At 49.1% G+C, this 23497-nt stretch overlaps 1 protein-coding gene, 1 long non-coding RNA gene and 1 other non-coding gene across 4 annotated transcripts in view; 1 reads left to right on the top strand and 2 right to left on the bottom strand.

Moving 5' to 3' along the window:
* Positions 1-2036, top strand: part of LOC135919488 (uncharacterized) — a 40843-nt gene extending 38807 nt beyond the window's left edge. For both annotated transcript variants that reach the window (XR_010569979.1, XR_010569980.1), the window contains exon 4: positions 1633-2036. This is a non-coding gene — a long non-coding RNA (uncharacterized lncRNA). The remainder of the gene's footprint in view (positions 1-1632) is intronic.
* LOC135919485 (fatty-acid amide hydrolase 2-A-like) overlaps positions 1-12608 on the bottom strand; it is a 44027-nt gene extending 31419 nt beyond the window's left edge. The window contains exon 1 of the mRNA XM_065453343.2: positions 12307-12608. Coding sequence (XP_065309415.1) covers positions 12307-12495 — 189 coding nt within the window. The 5' untranslated portion in view covers positions 12496-12608. The remainder of the gene's footprint in view (positions 1-12306) is intronic.
* Positions 12609-18516: 5908 nt separating this feature from the next.
* Positions 18517-18600, bottom strand: TRNAL-CAG (transfer RNA leucine (anticodon CAG)). Its single transcript has one exon. It is a non-coding gene; the product is annotated as a tRNA-Leu (tRNA).
* Positions 18601-23497: the final 4897 nt, after the last annotated feature.

The following is a 23497-nucleotide window of genomic DNA, read 5'->3' as shown; positions in this document are numbered from 1 at the left end:
AGGGGAGGCAGGCCGCATGCTGAATAAAAAATTTCGAGCTGGGGTATTGGGGGGCACGTGTCCGAAGTGCAACATCCTGTCCCTCCCTCAGGCTACGCCACTGGAAAACCATCAACCAGAATAGCGTAACATTTGTCCGCATATACATGATCATCATCAGCAGCAGCAGCAGCAGCATCAGCCTGGTTACGCCCACTGCAGGGCAAAGGCCTCTCCTATACTTCTCCAACTTCCCCGGTCATGTACTAATTGTGGCCATGTTGTCGCTGCAAACTTCTTAATCTCATCCGCCCACCTAACTTTCTGCCGCCCCCTGCTACGCTCCCCTTCCCTTGGAATGCAGTCCGTAACCCTTAATGACCATCGGTTATCTTCCCTCCTCATTACATGTCCTGCCCATGCCCATTTCCTTTTCTTGATTTCAACTAAGATGTCATTAACTCGCGTTTGTTCCCTCTCCCAATCTGCTCTTTTCTTATCCCTTAACGTTACACCCTTCATTCTTCTTTCCATAGCTCGTTGTGTCGTCCTCAATTTGAGTAGAACTCTTTTCGTAAGCCTCCAGGTTTCTGCCCCGTAGGTGAGTACTGGTAAGACACAGCTATTATATACTTTTCTCTTGAAGGATAATGGTAACCTGCTGCTCATGATCTGAGAATGCCTGTCAAACGCACCCCAGCCCATTCTTATTCTCCTGAGTATTTCCGTCTCATGATCCGGATCCGCCGTCACTACCTGCCCCTAGTAGGTGTATTCCCTTACGATTTCCAGTGCCTCGTTGCCTATTGTAAATTGCTGTTCTCGTCCGAGACTGTTAAACATTACTTTAGTTTTCTGCAGATTAAGTTTTAGACCCACTCTTCTGCTTTGCCTCTCCAGGTCAGTGAGCATGCACTGCAATTGCCCCCCTGAGTTACTAAGCAAGACAATGTCATCAGCGAATCGCAAGTTACTAAGGTATTCTCCATTAACTTTCATCCCCAATTCTTCCCAATCCAGGTCTCTGAATACCTCCTGTAAACACGCTGTGAATAGCATTGGAGAGATTGTATCTCCCTGCCTGACGCCTTTCTTTATTGGGATTTTGTTGCTTGTTTTATGGAGGACTACGGTGGCTATAGAGCCGCTATAGATATCTTTCAGTATTTTTACATACGGTTCGTCTACACCCTGATTCCGTAATGCCTGCATGACTGCTGAGGTTTCGACTGAATCAAACGCTTTCTCGTGCTCAATGAAAGCTATATATAAAGATTGGTTATATTCCGCACATTTCTCTATCACCTATAGCATATACCGAGGACGCTTTTCTCGACCTTGGTATGATGCATAAAATTTTGAGCCAATGGGTGATCTTTGTATTCTAGTAGGCTTTACTTTTGCACCATAAAGATGATTAGCGAATATATCGAATTAATCTATCCGCTAGCCGCGTAACCACATAGATCCAGATGTTCGCTTCTACGAATGAGGCACTGCCAAAAAGATCGAACTATTTAGTCTATGGAAATCTGAGCATAACAAATAGAACCTGCAAATAATACCTTTGTTGTATGCTAATAATACACACGAATATATTTTGTCATCACGCCTCCTCATGCTTCTCCCATGTTTCATTTTCTACTTCTGCAGCTTTGCTGAACCACCGCTAACCACCGAAGGAAAGACCTCCGTCTGATGCACCATCTGCCGCTTATGAAATAGCAAAGCCGCTTGACCGACAGACCAGCTCTTCTGCTACCACTGTCGTGCCTGCGAGAGCAGACCTAGAACAAGCATGATCGAGTGTCACCACGGACATTCCGCAAAGCTGCGAGTCCCACTCTTCCTACAGAGCCTGCGCAGAGTTGAGCAAGCAGCTATCTTTGATCACAAAAGAAAACGCAAGACGCTTTGTCGAGACTAAAGTGTGAAACGGCGGAAGCCTGGCACCATTGCCAATGGCGATTAGTTACGTCGGAATCACCACGGAGGCACACAACTCGTGCACTGTTATGTGAATGTTCATTTGTTTATTAAATGCCTGCAACGTCGTTCTGGACGAAGTGTCTATTAAGGTAGTTTGCGGCCGCCTGGAACTGTTGCACCGCCGTTTGTGAATCAGGAGGAGACGCGTCTTCCATGACGGTGTCGGGGTGTAGTTGGCCATCCTCACCATCCACTTCGCTCGATTGACTTGTACTTGCTCGGCTTGCCGCGGCAAGATGGCGGTCACGGCGCTTCCGAGCTTCGTTCAATTGCCTTGGTACCCGGAGATGCAGCGAATCGCTTCAAATGCATTGCCTCTCTTGCGTTGGCCCGTCGCGTCTCTGGACTCTGTGGTGTCGGATGCGCCTCGCCGCCCTGATGCATGCGACGTATACGCTCAGCCTCTCTTGAGCGCCGCTTGCGTTCAGCGGCTGCCGCACATCACGTGTTGAAAGACACTGGTTTGGCGAGACGAGGCATCCTTCCCTCACGATACCGCGAACTGTCGCCACCGCCACAATACACCCAAGCAGACGGTCGCCATGCGCGCCTCGCTACAGTGACGTCAGGCCACACAGCGCCCAATCGGGGCGCCACCCCAGGCGAATGACGACAGTGGCATCAGGGCGCACCGTCGAAGACATGGCCGCCACGCGTGCCGATGTGATGAGTCATGCCGCGCGGCGCCGAACCACCCCGACACCTGCACTTGACCACAGTGACGTCACGCACGCGAGTCAATCAGGAGGCGCACACCTGCGCCTAGCGGCAGTGACGTCACGACACAGACGATACCGACCAGGAGGCCGGAAAGCTGTGACAGTTTCTGTTAACGGCAGATGACCCTGACAGTGAGCCATTAAAGGCTTCCGGCTTAATACACGCCGCTTCAAGAGAACACAAAGACAACTTGACAGTTTCACAACTTTTGAGGATAGCGTCAAGTCTCTGAACGAAGACCAGACACAAGCGTCAAGAAATAGCAACGCAACCATGGAGCCCCGTGGTCGCCAGCAACTATAAAACAAAGTCAAATTCGCCTGCGGAACTTCTGGCTACGAGACCTTGAGAAAACTACGTTACTCGCTTTTATCCAACAGAATTTTGGAACTTCGTCTACAAGGTCTGAAGTTCCTGCCAGGAATCCTGACATACACAGTTGACCTAAAATTCCTCGTTGAGAGGGATATCGCTGAGGGTTTCGAGCTCGACCGTACCGAAGACGTAGTACTTGGGGGGAAGACACTGGCGTCTAAACCACATTAGTGGCTTAGTCATTGCCACGAATGTCGTTCTACGCCTGCAAGATGTTCTGTTGAAGAGTGGAAGTTGCATGCTCTAGTATTTATGGTACGAGGCCTCAATCAAAAGCGGATGCAGGTTATTGCCTACCATTTCACTGGGAGTCACGTCGAGGGTAGTCTCCTTAAAGGCTACGTGTTAGAAATCGTGCTAATATGCGCAAACATCTCGTAACACCCGACATGGGAGCGTACAACAGGGCAATGTGGTGAGTGCTTGGATCTTCCAGCCACAGAAATTCGACACAGTGTGTTCGATGTCCCACCCCTGCTTCGAAGGACGAGAGCGTTCGTTAAGTGCGGATGCTGCGCATCCTCTAGAGAGCAGAAGGTGCCAACTTCTAAACTCAATTACGTTTACGCTTAGCGAATCAGCTGTTGTTCAGCACAATTTGCAATCAGATCAGGTTAAAATAGAACATTTACGCGCTGCTGTAGAGTACGACGCTGAAAGAAAGCTGAAAGTTGCATCGAAGCTTCCGTAGTACATGTCCGCGGCAGTCACTTTACGAAAATGAAAGTAAGCACTGCAGTGCTTTTTTTTTTTCGAGAAGGTCCTCCTGGAATTCGATGCTTGGTAAAGCAGGGAGTAATAGATCCGGAAGCAAATACCACCGCGTGGTTCCTAGAACTTATGTACAAGTGGTATTCACAAATGTCTTCGCGGCACCCATCACTCGCACTGAGTCTCGAAGACATGAGAAAATATCATGCTGCTGTAGGCACGCTAAGCCTGGCTGTGGAGCCGATTCTCAGGAATGAGCATGAGAAACACATGCTAATGCAAACCTTCCCAGGCTGGCTTACTGATTGCCACGAATTTCGTTCTGCGCGTGCAAGATATTAAAGCGAAAGCTTTAGCGGTCGCGAACTTGCGATTTCGCCGTAGCGGTGCTCCCATGAGGCACATGACGTCACAACACGCGCCACGCCACGGATATTTCTCTCTCTCTCTCTCTCTCTCGCTCCGTAGTCACTACTAGTAGCACAGAACCACAGGTGTTCCGCCGCTGCGCAGCACCGCGCCTTTTCGCCACCGCCATTTGGCATGACGTCCCACCACGTTCCTCGTCGTTGCGCTCGCCTCGCTCGCTTCGCCAGCTGTGTCGCATGCCTGATAACATGTCGGAGAATTGAAAAGGAGAGCTCGCGTGCGCAGCAACCACAGTTGAGGCGGCAGTATGGACGGCGTCAATTCTGATAAGCAGGAGGAGGCCTGGAATCGACATTGGAACAGGATGAAGAGGAAACGAATCGCCCAGGAAACAGACGAACAGCGTTCCAAACGACTGGCTAAACGCCGTAACCTAGCTAGACAACCAGGCTAACCTGGACTTGCAATCAAGATTAACCAAGGCTAAGCATCATATGCCTTGGTTTTGCTACATATATCCTGGCATAGCCGAGCTAAGCCACTGCCAATTTTTCTATTGAAGAGTGAAAGACAAAGACTACTGTAAGACTCTTTGGAAAACCTCTTTTCTGTTGTGCGTCTCAGTAAGCCGGTGCCCGATGCATATAAAATGAAGTGTGCACTGAAGCCGGTGTGTGTCAGCCAGTTTTTACACATACAAAGGACCTCCAGCTACGATGTAGACGACTTCCAATACCTCATTGATGTACTGTTGCAAACCGAGCAAGAGTGTGTAGTGACCGATTTGGGACAGATAAATGTCTAGGAAATCATTTTCATTGAAGAATCAGCTTCAGTCTATTCAAATATTATATTCAAAGGGCAGCTCTTGCGTCTAAGTTTACACCGCCCCCCCCCCATGCGTAGTAACCATCAAAATATAAGGGTAGCAGGTTCTTTTGAAAATTTTCAGCGTGGTGAATTGTTGTCACTGCTCTGGGATTGTCTGTGTATCTGCCGAGTGTTGTATTCTCATTAGAAACCTTTTATCAACTGCAAAGGCGTTTATTAGTCACGGGAGTTTGGGCGCGACCGTTGGATCAGGGCACTGACTCCCAGCTGTTCAAGTTGTTCTCTCTCTCTCTGACTCCCAGAGAGAGAGAGAGAGAACAACTTTAGTAAAAATGCCTGCAGAGTCGGTTATGCTCCCTCCACGCAGGGAGGACAAGCTTTTAACGCGACTCGGCCACTACGTCAGTCTCGTGCATTGTGCTCCTCGAGGTCTTGGTTCCTCGCTACTTCCGCGGATCCGAGAGGGCCGCCGCCCCCTTCCTGGGGGTGCTGCCCCCCCTTCACCTCGGTTTCGCGAGGTCACTGCCTCTCTAGAGCTGCCGAGACCTGCTGGACGGCCTTGAGTTGTGTATCTTGGTCGTAGCTCCTCGTTGCCGCCTCTAGCTGCGGCGGGATCGTCATCTTTTCGATGGCTTCTCGTGGATTTATACTACAGTCCCAAAGGATGTGAGCAGCGGTGGCTCTCTCCTTAGCGCACATCTACACACGTCCCTCGCGTACACGCTCGGACACACGTGCTTAGCTAGCACCGGGGTGAGCAGGGTCTGTAATTGCCCGTCTGTAATTGCCGGTATAACACTGCCTCCTCCCGGGTAAGCCCCGGGTGAGGTGGCGGCATAGTCTGTCAACTCTGTACCACTTCACTATTTCGTTGAAGGTGGTCATCTGGTCCTTGGCACTGCACCGCCACCAACACTCCGAGTCGGCCGTGCTTCCAGCTGCGCGGTTGGTTAGTCCTCGCGCGGCCGAGTTGGCCGTCTCGTTCCCTCGTTGGTTCACGTTCCCTCGTTCCGACACGTCACTGCCCATGTGGGCCGGAAACCACTTGATCACCACAGCGCTTTTGCGTCCGATGTCTTCGGCCTTGCGCAGTATGCGCGCAGCCTCACTACATACCCTACCCTTGGCGTAGTTCTTCACTGCCGTTCTAGAATCACACAACACTGTAGTGGATCTGGGGTCGGAGAGGGCCAAGGCGATGGCCACCTCCTCCGCCCGGTGCGCCTCTCCAGTCCGGACGCTCGCCGCGGTCTTCGTTGCACCCGTCGATGCCCCGACAGCCACCACCGCGTATGCGTCGCTGCTCCCTCGATACTCCGCCGTGTCCACGTAGATGGCACCTTCTTCTCTGGCGTGGAGGTCCACGAGTGCCCTGGCCCACGCCAACCTCCGCTCTTTGTTGTGCTCGGGGTTCACGTTCCTCGGGATCGGGCAGACCCTGAGCTTTCTGTTGATGCTATCCGGTATAGGTACGTCTTTCTGCTGCTCGCCTTCCCTCGGCTCGAGGCCAAGGTCCCGCAGTATCTTTCTTCCGGTTCTCGTTTCAGAGAGGCGCTCGAGTTGCGCCATTCTCTGTGCTTCGGCTATTTCGTCCAGCGTGTTGTGGACTCCCAGCGCCATGAATTTTTTGGTGTTCGTGCTCCCGAGGAGGCCGAGTGCCGCCTTATACGCCTTGCGTTTGGTGGCGTCTATCTTGTTACGTTCGCTCGGCCTCCAGTTGTGGAAGGCGGCCACGTACGTTATGTGGCTAACTGCGAAGGATTGAACGAGCCTAGTCAGGCTCTCCTCCTTCATCCCCGCTCTTCTGTTGGACACCCTCTTGATTAGTCTCATTGCTGCGGCCGCTTTGCCCGCGAGCTTGTTGACCGTTTCACCGTTGACTCGGTTTCGCTTGATGAGCAGCCCGAGCACTCGAATCTTCTCGACCTCCGGTATTACTTGTCCTCCCGCTGTCTTGACCATGATCTTGGGCCGCTCGTAGTTGACTTCCATGTTCTTTCTTTTCCTGCCCGCTCCTGTCGGTGGAATCACCATCAGTTCTGACTTGGCCGGAGAGCAAACGAGTCCAGACTCGCCCAGCTGCTCCTCGATGGCGTTGACCGCTTCTTGCAGCGTTGTCTCGATGTGTCCGTTGCTTCCTCCCGGTACCCATAGCGTAACGTCATCGGCGTAGATGGTGTGCCGGATCCCCGCTACTCTTTCTAGCCGGTTGGCCACCCCGACCATCACGAGGTTGAAGAGAAGCGGGGAGATCACCGAGTTCCGACGCTGCCCAGCTTCTTCTCTTCCAGCTGCAGGTCTCCCGCGCAGATTTCGGTGGTCCATTCCGTCAGGGAGTCTTTGATGTACTGGTATGTCCTTCTGCCCATGTTTAGTCTGGATACTTGGGCCAGGATAGCCGAGTGCCTCACTTTATCGAAGGCGCTCTGCAAGTCCAGCCCGAGTATGGCTCTGTTGTCCTTGGTGCCCGTCGTATCGTCGATGATCTCGTTCTTCAGTAAGATCATGGCGTCTTGCGTCCCGAGCTTCTTCCGAAACCCGATGATGGAATTTGGGTAAAGCTCCGATTCTTCTAGGTAACGCTGCCACCTGTTCATGAGAACGTGCTCGAGGACTTTTCCCACGCACGAAGTGAGCGAGATCGGCCTGAGGTTCTCTATGTTGGGCGGCTTGCCAGGCCTGAGGATGAGGATCGTCTTGGCTGCTTTCCATTGCTTGGGCAGCCTTCCTTCTTGCCAGCACTTGTAGAAGTTCGTGAGCGTTTCGATAGCCGCTTAGTTGAGGTTCTTGAGCGCTCTGTTGGTCACTCGATCGGGACCCGCGGCGGACCTGCCATTGAGATCCTGTAGGGCAACTCTGACTTCCCATGTCTGGATGTCTCGATCTAGCGTCTCGTTCTCGTCGCCTTTGTAATCCGGGTGTCTTTCCGTGGGGGTGCTCGGTAGGTACTTGGCGTCCAAGCGCCCCTTGATCTCGTCCTCCCCGTGTTCACAGATTGGCTTGTGTAGGATTCTGGCCAGGTTCTTGTGTTGGTGGCCCTTGGTCTTGTTTCGTCAAGGAGGTGCCGCAGCATGTTCCACGTCGTGCCCTTGTGCATCTGTCTGTCGGCTTCGTTGCAGGCCTTGTTCCACCGTTGGGTGCATAGCACACTGCAGTGCACCTCTATCTGTTGAGCTCGGCGATCTTCTTCCTTAGACTTCGGTTGGTTCGTCGCTTCTGCCACCTCGCCTTTATGGACTGCTCGGCTTCTATCAGGTGGGCCAGCCGACTGTCCATCTTGTCTATCCGTTAGTCCGTCTCCAGCTCTTTGGTGGCTCCTTCCATCGTCTCAAGGACGTTGGCCGCCCATTGCTCGATGTTTGTAATGTCCAGTTGCACCGCGGGTAGCGCCTTTCGAAAGGCGTCCCAGTCCGTAATGCGATGCTTCCTTATGCCCTTGTTGCCTTGGCCTCCGAGCGGTACGACGACCTCCACGATGTAGTGATCGCTGCCCAGGTCTTGGCCCGTGTTTCTCCATTTTGCTTCTCTCGATCCTCGGTCGGTTTTGACGAAGGTAAGGTCCGGAGTGGTGTCTCTCGTAACCGATGTGCCGATCCTGGTGGGAAAGGCCGGATCCGTGATTAGGTTCAGTCCCACGTTGCTGGCGTCTTGCATGAGCTCTCTCCCCTTGACCGTCGTTCTGTGGTAGCCCCATTCTTGGCTCGGAGCGTTAAAGTCTCCGCACACTACAAGCGTATTGCTCCCCGCGACTGAACTCGCTTTGTGGAAGAGTGCCTTGAATTTCTGTTGTCCGTGGGACGGATTGCTGTAGACGTTCACCAGGAAAGTGCTCTCCTTCCTCCTCTTGCCCGTGATTACTTCCACCGTGCAGTGTTCGATGGCGCTTTTGCCGATCATTTCGTGTTCCATGAAGGTGATCCCTTTCCTAACGAAGGTGCAGACCCCTCTGCCCTTGCCCTTGGACGTGTCCCCTTTGCTCGGCGGGCTGTCGTGCGACCGGTAGCCAGGTAATCTCGGCGTCACTTCGCTGTGTGTTTCTTGAATCATTATGACATCCGGTTTCCTCGTTAGTTGCTGCAAGTGTTGCTGCAGCACCGCTCTCTTGCCGGTAAAGCCATTGCAGTTCCAGTGCCAGACCAAGAAGGTATCGCACTGGCGGTGTGGATGCTGCTGTACGTGCTGTCCCGTCCATGATTGCTGCAGTTTGGTGATCTGTGCTTCCATACCTTGTATTTGTGCCTGTATCTGCGTCTGCAGCTGTGCTTGCATCTGCACCATCCTGTTCTGGATCGTGCTCTGTATGTTCGTTGTCATCTGCTGAACTGTTTGCGCGAGCGTAGTGAGGCGTTCGTTGGTTACCTTACTGGTCGCCTCAAGACGGTCGAGTCTGTCGTCCTGTTTTTCGATTCTCTCCATTATCTTTTGTTCCTTGGCGCCCTCTATGGCTCTCCTCTTGGGAGCCGGTCCCGCCTCTTTCGTGGCTCTCGGGTCCACCTCGACCTCTGGTTCATCCTCGGTTATCTCTTGTTTCCTTTCTTGTGCGGGCTTCAGCAGCAGCTGCTGCTGTTGCTGCAACCCAATTAATGTCGTTAGCTTCTCGTTGATTTCCTTGATGGTTGCGTCCTGTTCGGCGATTCTCAGTTTTAGCATCTCATTCTCGTTATCCGAGCAAAAGCGCTCGAGATTCGCCCGCTAGAAAGTGCTGGAGAGGATGGCCCACTATAGCGTACCTTTTCTTCACTACATTTACCCCCAGGAACCAGAACGGAGCCGTCCGGAGACCTAACAGCTCCTCTCTATGAGTGAATCATAGCACGGCTTGAGACGCTCGACGTTCACAATGTCTCGTCCACGACGGCGCATGTCCGAAGACGGTTCAACGGGTTCGATCACGTAGTTGACGGGGGATGAGCGTTCGTCGACACGGTAGGGCCCTTCACACTGGGGTAGTAGTTTAAAAGATGGACCAGATGCAGCGGAAGGAACCGAGAGCCACACAAGGGCTCCAGGAAGGAAAGTGGGCACAGAGGTTGTGTCACCACTAGTGCGCTTCTGGCGCCCTTGGTAAGTGGAGGTAAAGGCCCGAGCGAAATCGCGGCACTCTTCAGCATGTCTTGCCGTGGCAGGAATGGCCGTACATTCAGGTGTATCCGGGCGGTATGGTAGAATTGTGTCGATGGTATGCGATGGGTGCCCTCCGTATACAGTAAGAAAAAGGGTATGTGTGAAGTGATTTTTGGAAAGGAAACGGAAGAGATGAGTGCAGCGCCGTAATTGTCTCTCACAGGAGGACACCTCAACAGCACTGCACGGGGAAGGGGGAATGGGAAGAAAAAGATGAAGGAGAGAAAGACAGGACGAACGTGGCAAGGGGAAAAAATGTGAGTGCGGGGCTCGGAGCCGCGCTCTCAAGTGCGTCGCATTGCAGTAGTCTAGCAGTGCCGAAAGAGCGTGCTTCACGATGGACGAGTGGGCTGCAGGGAATAGCAGCGTGGTCGCCGTATAGAAAAAGCGGGTGGCGCTCTGAGTAGCGGTGTTGTACGCTGTTATGTCATACTACGAGCCCCACGTGGCAACCATGAAGCGGCGGGAGCTGCCATACTACACGCACCACGTGGCTACCACGAGGCGACGGGAGCTCCCACTTCTCCACGACGAATCAAGAATTCGACACGGAAGGCGACTTCAAGAAGCGTCCAGCCATCTCCGCGACGAATCAAGAATTCGACGCGGGTGACGTCATCACCCTGCCCCGCCTGGTTCCTGCCGACGAGGGGTCACCGAAGTGATTTAAGGGAGAACCGGCCCATTGTAGAGCACAAAGAGTCGCTTCCATCCGCCCAGTCGGTGTGATGCGCTCTTACTGCTACCTGTATGCTATAATCCACTATCTGTAAATATTGTATAAAGTTCTTCCTTTCTTCTTCGTCTGCGGAAAGAGTCGGTCTTTCGTCCTCCATTCCAAAATCACAACAACGCGTAGTTCACGAAGGGTAGAATGACGTCCCTATTCGCATGGTCGGAGGCGACGTACAGTCACCCAAATCTTTAACTGGTGTTTAGCGCCGTTTGACGAGGCGAGGCTGGAAACAGTCTGAGGCAAAGCGCATGCGGACAAAGCGCGCTCAGCTGGGCCCATCGTCTACTAGGCTGTTTGCAGCCTCGCCGCGTCATACGGCGCTGACGCCCGGAAAAGTCACCGCTCCCGCACACCAGTTAAAGATTTGGAAGACTGTACATGGCAAGCATGTCGCCGAGTGTACGTTTGAAGCGTTCCGTAAGGCCATTGGTTTGAGGATGGTACGCCGTGGTTTTACGATGAACAACCACGGTGGCACTCTTTTAAGAATGGATTCAACTACTTCCGAGAGGAAGACACGTCCGCCATCCCTGAGCAGTTCCTGAGGTTGCCCATGACGCTTGAATCAACGATGCTGGAAGGAGACAAGATTGCGTGCTGTAGCTGAGGCAGGGCGGTAGTTTCGACGTTGAGGTGGTTAACTTCCACAATAGCTCAGCGGTTTCCAGCCGATGTCAGCGAAAAGGGCCGATACAAATTGATGCCGACGTGTGCAAACGGCCGGTAGGGCGAGAAAAAGGTTGCAAAATGGCTGGTGAGAGACGGCGTGAAGATTTACGGCGCTGACAATCGGGCCAAGAGCGAATGAACTTCTGAACGTAGCTGTACACCCTTGCAATTCTTTAACGATAACGCGCGAGCGCCTACCACACGACGTGTCAGTGGCCTTGCAGCGTTGAGGGGCACTCCTGAAGCGAACAGTGCAGCAGTACACATTCGAACTAGGGTTCGCCTTGCACGACCGCACGTAAAGTTGCCAATCCCGCCGTCCCTGGCCACTACAAGGCCGCGGAGACGCCTCACCATCGACGCTCGCGTGCTATTGTTAAATAATTGCAAGGGTGTACATCCCTTGCCAGCAGTGCCGCTGTCGAATGCTCTGGCAAGTTTTGAATATTCCCGAGTGTGCACGGTGTGAATCAGAGTGGAATGATGCGCATAGTTCAGAACGAAGACAGCGGGGTACTACTGGCAACCACTGGTGGCCATCGGCGGTGTAATTTCGCCGGTGGAGTAGGTCGTCGCGAATGGCGAAATGATCAGCTTGACGACGCAACAACCTTTACGTTTACGTCTTTGTTATATTTTACTGCGTTTATGAGCGCCTACCATAAAGACACAAGCAGCTGTCCGAGCGTCTTGTGTTTGCCGCTGAGGCAAAAATTGTCGAATCCGGAAAGTGCCGCCCTTCTGCAGTGATAGCGCTAGATTTGCATAGACGCGTTTCGCGAGACGTTGAAAGGTTGCTTCACCTTGCCATTTCTGATGTCGGCCGCAAGAGATGTAGCAGAACGCAGCAGAAGCTTGTCGGTGGCAGCTGGCAATGGCAGAGGCTTTTTCCAGAAGAACCATAGTGCAAACACCAGCCTGGCCACAGTGCACCACAGGTATACGCCCAACTCCAACAGCAGCTCACGACAGGTTTCTAGGATGGAAACCATTGCACGAGGGACGCTGTGTCAGAGTTTGCCAGCGTACAGGGGCCCAAATCTTTAACTGGCGTGCGCGAGCGGCGACTTTTCCGTGCGTCAGCGCTGTATGACGGGGCGAGGCTGGAAACAGCCTATCAGACGATGAGCCCAGCTGAGCGCGCTTTGCCCGCATGCGCATAGCCCCAGACTCTTTCCAGCGTCGCCCCGTCATACGGCGCTGACGCACGGAAAAGTCGCCGCTCGCGCACGCCAGTTAAAGATTTGGGCGCCTGTACACAAGTATAGCGCTTATCGCTGCACGTACGCGTTGAAGAGGCTTCGCGCTATCTCGCTTCAGACGGGTCTGGGCAGTGTATACCTTCGTATCAGCTGTTATGCATAGCGCAGTCAAAAATAGCGGACAACAGACTGCACAGTGATCGCCGAGCCATAGGGCGGTTGCCGGAGGGAGTAAAGAGCGTTTCTAGCTTATCCGAAAGGGCGGAGTGTTTAGGTTTCAGGGAGCGTTTCAGCGTTGCGAATGTGCGCGTGGCTAGCCATGGTCACTTTATTAACACGTACACCCGTGAGCAAAAGTATACGGACGAGGGATAACGCGGTAAAGCCGATTTTTTCCTCTGCCTGTGAAAACAACTTGGAATTGAAAACAGCAATCCAAACTTGGCATTGCGAACTTTCCATTGTACTCGTCAATTTCAGTTTATGCACGTTAATTACAAAGACATCCATTTTTTGGCGACCCTGTGCTTCGTATACTTTTGCTCACGGGTGTACCTGTCCGTGTTGACCGAGCGGACACCTGCAGCATGTGTAGAAAGGTGGTTAGCCGAGGGGACCGATTTTTACTAATCATATCATGGGAAGCCCACAAGCAATGAAATTAACGTAAACATAGCGAAAATTACTTGTACTTACTAATTCAATTAAAGAATAGATAAATTAATGGCAATGAAAGTGGATCAAAAAACAACTTGCCGCAGGCGGGGAACGATCCCACGTCTTCGCATTACGCGTGCGATACTGGGCTACCACGGCGCCGTTTCCCTATCCACTTTCTTGGGTATTTACGAGTTACTACTAGAACTAACCTTGGGAGCGTTAGCCAGCGCTACCACTCACAAACCTTGGCGGTGGATGTGGATCATAACGAGGGTCTCGAATCCGGCAACATTGGTGCCTTCAAGTAGCATATATGGGCTTATTGACCAGTTCCCTTCATCCAGAAAGATCACGTACTCGTGACGCCTGCGGCACGAAGGATGTCTTATATACATATGCAGGAAAGAGACGGCGAACGTTTTGTAAGACGTGTTAACGTTTGCGTATATATATATATATATATATATATATATATATATATATATATATATATATATATATATATATATATATATATATATATATATGCGCTTAATTCTTTAATAAATCCCATGAGGGGGAAGGAGTGTGGTGACGCCTATGAACATGGCCTGTGCTTCTGTGGTTACGTCATGGGCGTAGAAGGTGCCGGCACGGCTGCAGTAGCGGTTGCGGTGACCGCGGCGGCGCTTGTGTCGGCGTAGTGTGGTGCCGTATGAAAAAAAAAAAAGATGCATGATTTCATAATCTACGCAGCCCACGTATGCAGCCTCTGAACAGATTCGCTGACAATCCGTCCCCGTATGAATGTTGCGGCCCGACTAATATTATGATACTCTTCCACTAAACTTTCAGTCGTGAGTTTGCGCTTCTGTATTCGTGTTTCCTTCGCGATCCATCTGATTTCTCCTCGCTGTAAGTTACCATCGAGTTCTACGGACTCGCCTTACATGTTCCACATTTTATGGAAACGTCGAGGAAGTATTTTCTCGCCTTCGTGGATTTGATCAGCTTCCTTCTTGATTCTCGTGTAACTGGGGAGAAATATTCTCGTATAGAAAACCTATATATCAGTATATAGATCGTATAGATCACACATATGTCAGTATATCGATATCAATAGGAGTTACTCGTGCATGACACAAATTAAGGCTGGCGTCCCACAAGGAAGTATTTTGGGCCCACTTCTATTTAATTTATACATTAATGATATCAATAATGTTAATAACAATGCACACTTTCTTATACATGTGGACGACACGAGCATTTTCTTTAGCGGGGACCGCCCGGACGACCTCATTACCCTTGCAAATGAAACTCTTTCAGTGCTTGCCCACTGAGTAAGATGTTACGCATTACAAATAAGCATTTCAAAAACAAAAGCAATGTTCTTTCGACCGATAGCAAAGTCACTATGCGTCTCCGCAAAACTCTGCTATGCGTCGAGTACAATAGAGATTGTTAAGAGTGTTACATCTTTAGGAACCTGGTTTACCGAACAACTGCCCTGTGATACCCATGTAGATCACGAATGCCTTAAGGTTGCTCGTGTGGTTGGTGTACTTTCTCGATATCGCCATTTTTTCTCGCCTAAAATTAAGCTGCTTCTGTTTGAAACGCTTTTCATGTCGCATCTGCCTTCCTGTAACCTAGTGTGGGGAACTGCTCCGTACGCCACCCTTCAAAAAGTCTAGCTCCTTCAAAAGAAGGCGTTAAGAATTGCCTTTAAAAATTGCCGCGGTATATTGCCTAATGCAATATACCGCGAATATTTGGTCTTTTCGATATACGTCTGTGCTTACGCTACAAACAGGAAATTCGGGACAACGTTTCAAGTCTGTCAGAATTACCTAATCTAGAACTGCTATTGTCGGCATACTCGTTACGCAATCCAAGGCACTACACTGTTAACACACCACGGACTAACCATGGGCAAAAGATGCTTAAATATTATCTTCCAGCATTATTCAACCGCCTTTATGATGCGTCCCTTGATATTAACAGGTGCCACAATACCGACCTCCGCGCATTATTTCGATAAGTGCTTTTTTTTTCAATTTCTGTATGGTTTGGCTGATCCTTGCGGAAGTACCGGTTAAAAGGGAAATATGTAGCTTGCGGGAATATGTAGTGAAACCTTCCTGTAAGTAAACATCATATCTTGATTATTTATGCTCACATTTTTTTTCTTCATACTATTCCACAAGGTAAACATTGTGGTGCAAAGTTTGTAAACAGGGATAAGGTGCCTCAGCAGCCTTTCTGAGGCACCTTATCCCTCTTTACAAACTTTAAACCACAGTGTGCTATTCCATCCGTCAGCCCCCTTCTTGAGTAGGTAAACATCGTATCTTGATCATGTGTGCTAACAAATCGGGCGGCATTGAAATGCAGCATGAGTTGAGAGCGTCTCGTTATGCTTTCTATACTGTCTCCGTTTTTTACACTTGTGTATATAAAACCATGTCATCGTTTTTCTTTTTCACCTAAACTTAGAGTCAATGTATTTGCTACAATAAAATTAATGCCGTTATTCCTGCATATATTCTTCTAAAGTTGTGTTCTTCAAGCCCTTAATTTTGTATTTGATTTGTTGTTTTGTGTGTATTAATGCTGATGTCTTACTTCGTGTTTTTTGCTTAGTAATGCAGAAGTACTGTTTTTTACTAGAATGTCAATCATGTTTCTACATCCTATCTTTGGACCACATGCTTGTTGGTGTCATAATCAACGAACCTTGTGGGCCTCGGGAACTTGTCAAATTACGGCTTTTTTTCCCGAGGTCCACTGCTCTTTGAAGCAGGAAATAAAATGAAATGTTATAAAACATCTGTATGGTTCAAAAAACCACACTGTATAGCCACAACCTTTAGGAGCCCAAGCTGTACTGGTGCGCACTTACGTATTTGAATAAATAAACAAAGCTATGAAAATACATTTGTATAGAGCACATTGCGCACATGGGTGCACCACAGCGCAGCCCTTCATTATTAATATAACGCGATGATAGAAACTATTATATCTACATATCGTATTAAGACCGCCACTACACAGCATAACAGACCTCAGGTGACGTTGGCCTGTGACATCTTTACTAACTGGTCCATTAAACCAACTAACTTTACTTATATAACTTACACTTTACTTAACTTTACTCAACTTTACTTATATAACGGCACATATAACTGTCATATCTCGTCTATTCAGCACTTACAAAACCAAGCAATACGCATTATCAGAAACAGTGGGTTTTTCACGAGTGCTACTCTACTACTTCGTGAAAATAACATCCTTGTTGTAACGAACTTGTTCAACTATCATCTAATACTCATGTTTTATAAATAACTTACTAAACAGCTCTCACACCAAATCATTGATTCCAAGCACCTCATTAATAAAAATAATACCAGGTTTGCGCGTAACTCCAATTTTCTACTACCCATGGTTCATTCTAACTATGGAAAAATGACATCATCGTTCGCTGCTATAAAACTGTGGAATGGTTTACCCGTCAGCACTAAATCTTCACTCTTTCATACATTTAGTCCTACCCTTAAGCAGTTTTATATGTGTAACTAAGTTTGCGTCATTCATTACACTACATTTGTCATTTGTATATATTGACATTTTTTCACGCACTATAGGCTTGTATACCATCAATTTGTTTTCATTGATCTTATTTTTGCTATGTTGTATTTCCGCGATTTTGTGTGTTTCTTCTAGTTAGCTTGCTCTTCTTTAATACATCTATGCATTGTTATTATTAACTGAGGGTCCCTTTGCAGCCTTTGACTTTGGGACCCTCGTCTGTATATTGTCTCTTACCAATTCATTGTATTTAAAGAATAATAAACTGAAACTAAAACTGCTTAATAAAGGAAGCACTTATTTTAAGTCTGATTTATCAAAGATAGTAATCAGCTGGTAAAGCTAGTAAATTACATACGTTAATACCTGTTTACTGCCTTTTTTCTAAGAGTGCGTGGGGATTGTTTCACTATAGCGAACAAACTTCCATGCTCAATGCGGCCGCGCACTCCGCGATGATTAAAGCTCATTAGGCTACACATTTTATCATTTAAGTGCAACTTTAAAACATTAACCGTCGATATTAATGCACCAGGTCAATGCGGGTTCTGCAAAGTTCCTTCTTAACTTAAGGAATAGCGTTTACGAGGAAATTTTGTTTAAGAAGTTTCTTAATTCTTGCGTTATAAAAAATTAGTGCCTCATTCATAACACGATTCAATATCTCCTTTGTTCTTGCAGGAAGATTTTACGCTTGAAATGAGCAATTTTCTAAACAAAGGGATTGCTTGACACGACTACTTTTTTTTTTCACTGAATACTGATATACGCTCCTGTTGCATTAAAAACGGGCAAAAACAAGTTGTTGTTTTTTTTCACCACCTTTAACGGGACCCTTAATGGTTCTCTGGCAACACTGAAAGCCACGTAGGAAGTTCAGGCATTAGCCAAGCTTGAGAAGCAGCCGGAAGTGCATGGAGCGCGTAGCTATAGACTTGATTGTGGAGTCTACGACCTGCGCTGTTCGTTCTGGCGTCTTTCATGGTTATCGCTCGTTTCGCTCCGTGCACCATGGACGCCGTCTTAACTATTCAAGATGGAAGCATTGCCCGAGTCATTTGATCTTTAATTAGCCCCGCTACGCAGTGCGATGGTTTAGAGTGATTGACCGGCGTCGACTCTACTTTGGTGAGCGGGTGGCACGGCTGATGACAAATAAGGCCCGGATGCCAAACGGGAAGCACAGAAAATTAGAATTTGTTATGGCTATGTGCCCGATGGCTGCCAAGTAGGTGCCTCAGTAGATCACTACTAAAGTGCAACTGAGCAGTGAAGCTTTCCTTCTGCTTTCGACTCAATTCTCGCAGAACGTCAGTGGTCCCCATTATTTCAAGAACTACTTAGCTATAAAAATGTTTTTCCACCAGTGCTTAACCAATCATTACATATGTCTACTGTAGCAGAATTATAAGCATGCAAAGAAAGCACTTATTTCAAAAAAATTATTTCGAAAAATCAGATTATCATCAGATCACGCCATTAGCCCGCAATACCCCCTAGTTAAACTTATTAAATGCGAACTGTACGGTACAAGCACACACAACATAATAAAATAAAAGAAACCGGATAAGCAAAAAAAAGTTATGTCAGAAGTGGGATTCGAACCCACGCCCGGAAGACCGGACTGCGACCTGAACGCAGCGCCTTGGACCGCTCGGCCATCCTGACAGAACGTATATCGGTTGACAGAGATTTCCACTTGTGCAAGAAAAACGCACCTACCTACCCATCATGTGGAATGGATGGATGGATGGATACAACTTTCTTGTACGTCCGGCAAGGTTTAACGCGACCCGGGCTCAGGTCTCCCATGGAGGAACGTCAAGGCCCTGCCTCAACGCCGCCTCACGGGCTTGCTGGACTGCCCACGTCTGGATTCCGAGGTCTGAGCTGCGCAGAGCGGCGGCCCACCTCGACGACAGGGTCTCCGGAGTAACTGCCATCCCTCCTATAACTACATTGCACTCCCACAGCATGTGTTTGAGTGTTGCTGGTCCTTCCTGGCACAATTTGCACGTGTCGTCCTGATGCTTATCTGGGAAGATGCGTTTGAGACGGAATGGATTAGGGAACGTGTTTGTCTGGAGTTGTCGCCAGGCGACGGCCTGCCTCCTGTTCAATTTGGGACTCGGCGGGGGGTATATCCTTCTGGCGTTCAAATATGCACTGGTGATGTCGTTGTATCTTGTGAGCCTGTCCCGTTCTGCTCGAGAAGCGTTCGCTATCGTGCGAGAGGCGTTTCCCTGTTCGGCGCGGCGGGTCATGTCTCGCGCCGTCCGGTGCGCCGTCTCGTTTAGGTTCGGGAGCGCGTCGCCTTCCGTGGTGACGTGCGCGGGGAACCATATCATCCTCGAGTTCGCGGTTTTGGATCTGCCCGCTTTGGCCATAATGGACATGGCTTCCTTGGAAATTCGACCTTTGGCATAATTCCTTACTGCCGTTTGCGAGTCACTTAGTACGACTTCGCATTCCTGTTCTGTGAGGGCTAGCGCAATCGCTACTTCCTCCGCTATTTCTGAGTGTTCGGTGTATACACTACATGTGGTTCTGATTTTTGATTCTGCGTCTATGACTACGGCGGCGTATGTTTGACCGTTCGCATATTCGGCTGCATCGACAAAGCGCGCGTTTCTGTCCCTGCCGAATGAACGGAGCAGAGCCTCGGCTCTTGCCTTTCGTCTACCTCGGTTGTAATCGGGGTGCACGTTTCTTGGGATGGTTGCCACCGTAATGGTCTCTCTGATTTTGTTGGGGATTGGCATTTTCTGGCCGTGCTGGTTGTGGTACGTTACGCCGAGCGTGTTCATAATGTGTCTTCCCGTCGTGGTGGTCGACAGGCGTTCGAGCTGCGAGATGCGTTGTGCTTCGGCTATTTCTTCTATGGTGTTGTATATGCCCAGCTGAGTCAGGAGCTCGGTGCTCGTCGATTCCGGTAGGCCCAGGGCTATCTTGTACGTTTTCCTTATGAGCGTGTTAATCTTGTTCTTTTCCGCGACGTTTGTGGTAGGCGGCTACATAGGCGATGTGGCTGACAACGAATGAGTGGATCAGTCGAATGACGAATCATGTGGAAAGCAACATTTTTTTTTTACTGGAAATACTTTGTCATTTCTCTGCTGTTGACGAGCTTGACTCGTCCAGGTACAGAATGCAGTTGCTTTTTATTTGTTAAAAAAGATGGTTTCGTGTACAGCTGTCTATATTTAATTTTGTTGTCAGCATACATCCACAGACGGGTGCTGGCAAAAGAATGATGAAAACGCCATACCAAGTAGTAAATAGGCTGACAAGAAATTTCGGTGAAAAGGACCGGAAAGGCGGGGCACCTACCCATAGCTGCTGCTGCTGCTGTTGTTGTTGTTGTTGTTGTTGTTGTGGTTGTTGTTGTTTCAAAACATGGCTCGTACCCACAACAGGAAGGGATCCCATTTTACATTTTCCACAACTGGAAAATGGGATCTCAAAATCACGTTATCGTCTTTGTCTTCGGGTAAAAACCTTGTAGTAGCGCCTCGAGAAATGGATACCGCAACACAAGATTACTCTAAACTTTTGTAACTTATACTGTTAAGCAAAGAGTGACAATGAAACGCTATATTTCTATATTTCTCTCCTAATATTCAGATTCTGAAGATTAGCGTCATCTCAGAGCGTCAACACCGGACAAAAAAAAATAAATTGAATTGCGTACGACATCTAATTCGTCGCAGCGCTAAGAGCACCTCGAAAAAACCGTGAAAATTCGATAGTCTAAAAAGAAGTTCATATTGACAGAAGCGACATAAATAAAAAACTCCACAACATACTATTCCTAGCTGACGCAACATCTACGACGGAAAATTATGAATAAATATACTTAAAATCTAAGGACAGCTGCAAAAAGACATTTATTGGAGTTCTATGACGCAAAACACTGTTCTATGGACTGAGTGATTGCTGGCGGCGTGCACTGTAGAAACTGGTTCGCTGTCACAAAAGCCGACATGTAATACCGATCATGCTAAAAAAAATCTGTGTTTTCGTATTGCCGAAAAAGAATGCACCAAATAATTCAATGCGTTATCAGTTGCATCAATTGTGAAAACTGCTGCGCTCGTGCTCCGCAATAAATATCAGCCTGCAAGAGACACCTGGATGGCCTCCTCAATCGCTCTTTTCGGTGTAAACCCTGCGGGTTTCGACGTCATCATCGACGCTGACGGAGCTGTTTGTGTCCACAGATGACCCACTTCCCTCTTCGTAGCTATAGTAGGATACAACTTAAAAAACAGCAGCTGCCAACCAAGGCACATGGACCGCGCGGGGCTGTTACTCCGCCAGCCAATACCAGAAGCAAGTAAAATTGTCGTCATGTGACCTTTTCAATATGGCGTCGTACTTGATACATCCAAAGCGTCTGCTGTTCTTGAAGTCTTTTCATCGGCAGAAGCAATGCGGTGCGCAACAGACATGGACAAAGTCTACAGTCTGAGCACTTCACTCTTCAAAAGTCCATGGTGCAGTTCATTTCACTGCTGATCCCGTTTTACCCATAAAACTTCACTGCCAACTGAACTGCAACTTGACAATAAATAGTTGCAGCGAAGCAAGCGTTTTATTTCAGTTCAATAAACAATTACGCTTCCACCATTCCTCAATAGTAGACGAATGAAAACGTACAAAATTACGCGCTTATAATTTATTTTTGTCGTTACCGCCTTATATAGTTAACAGGGAAAGCTTGAAGTAAGAACTGTTTGCAGTCTGGCGGAGGAACAGTGGCTAGCGGTTATGTGGGCGTGGTCGGGGCTTCACTGCAGACTTGAGTTGTATCCGACTTTAGCAAAGTTGCCTCCTCCAAGGTTACCCATATGGGCTTCTCGTTGGACCCCGTACAGGCGCGTTGAGAAGTTTGGTCTAACTGGATTAGCGGGTGGTGTTATGCGTGCCTCTTTTGCACTGAGCATGCATATGGATGACTGGCCAAACATTCGCCAGCTATTCCTAATTACCGAAAAATTCTGATAGCAAGCGTGAAATTTTCGCTGCATATTGCGCATTTGTAGACCTTACAACTCCTGATGAGCACTGCTTCGAGTTTCAAAAATTATACCTACTAAGGCATAGTGAGCTCATGGACAAACGTACTGCCGAGCTAAATTTCGCTCCGATTGCGTCATGCATGGCGCGACAAAGGCGCCAGCTGTACACGTGGCACATGTGTGGTCGAGTGATAACGTCTTTCATCTGCGCAATGGTACCAATGCGAGGTGCCGGTGTAGTATGGTAGCAAACTATATATATATATATATATATATATATATATATATATATATATATATATATATATATATATATATATATATATATATATATATGTATTGCCACCTGGTGTTTTGAGCCAGCGCTGCGTGCCCAGCAAAAACGGTGATTGAAGACGACGAAGTCAAGGATCTTGCGCCGGCTGGTGAACCGTCCTCCTTGTGTCTGACATTTTCGTGTCTGGCTGCTGATCCTGCTGCTTATTCTTGCCTTAGCGCGTGACAAACTGGTGGAGGTGCTGGGTAATCTAATCTATGCACCAAACCCCTCCGGGCAGCAGGAGATCCAGCCCCGTACCGGTGGTTACGCCTGTACACCGCGCCAGCAGAAGGATCCGTGGACAAGCCCCTGAGTTTGGACTCCTCCCAGAGAAAATGGCAGCTCCGACCACCCCAACCGGTATGGAAGGCACAACGCCGATTCATTGTATGCTACTCAATCCGCGAACGCCGAATCCCTTCCACGGCGCCATACATGAGGACGTTGAAGATTGGCTGTTGCACTATGAACGTGTTGCCGCGTTCAACAAGTGGGATGACGCAGACAAGCTGAAAAAAGTCTATTTCAGCCTTAACGATGGCGCACGTGTATGGTACGAGAACCGTGCAGATGCCTTAACTTCATGGGCAGAATTCAAAAGGCGGATTCTTGAGACATATGCGAGCCCTGATCGCCGAGAGCGAGCTGAGCGTGATCTCCAGTCCCGTATCCAAATGCCGAACGAGAGTGTCGCAATGTACGTCGAGGACATGACGCGTCTCTTTCGACGAGCCGACCCCAGCATGTCGGAAGAAAAGAAGGTGCGGTACCTGATGCGCGGAGTGAAAGAGCAGCTGTTCGGCGGTCTCGTGCGCAGTCCTCCCAAGACTGTGTCAGAGTTTCTTTCCGAGGCCATCACCATGGAGCAGACTCTTCGCCAGCGGACACCATCATACGACCGTCAAGTGAACACTGCCTCACCTACGGACTTCTTCGGAGCTCTCGGGGGTCACGTCGATTTCTTTCGAGAGCTCATTCGTTCCGTGATCCGCGGAGAACTCCAGAAACTGTCGGTACCTTCACAGCCGACGCTCAGCTCCTTGTCCAGCGTTCTCCGTGACGAAGTTCAGCATGCGCTAAAAGAACCACCCTTCAATACAGAAGCTCGACCGCTAAGACATGACAGCCCACATATGTCCTATTCGCAAGCTTTGAGGCAACCTGCCCCACCTCCCTCCCCGCTTCGCGCCGCGCGCCCGGCCATGCTCGAGGCCGTCCAAGCTGC

This window comes from Dermacentor albipictus, chromosome 3 (assembly GCF_038994185.2).
Source record: "Dermacentor albipictus isolate Rhodes 1998 colony chromosome 3, USDA_Dalb.pri_finalv2, whole genome shotgun sequence".
NCBI lineage: Eukaryota > Metazoa > Arthropoda > Arachnida > Ixodida > Ixodidae > Dermacentor > Dermacentor albipictus.
The sequence above is the reverse complement of the archived record's forward strand: the minus strand, read 5'-3'. Positions and strand labels throughout refer to the sequence as shown.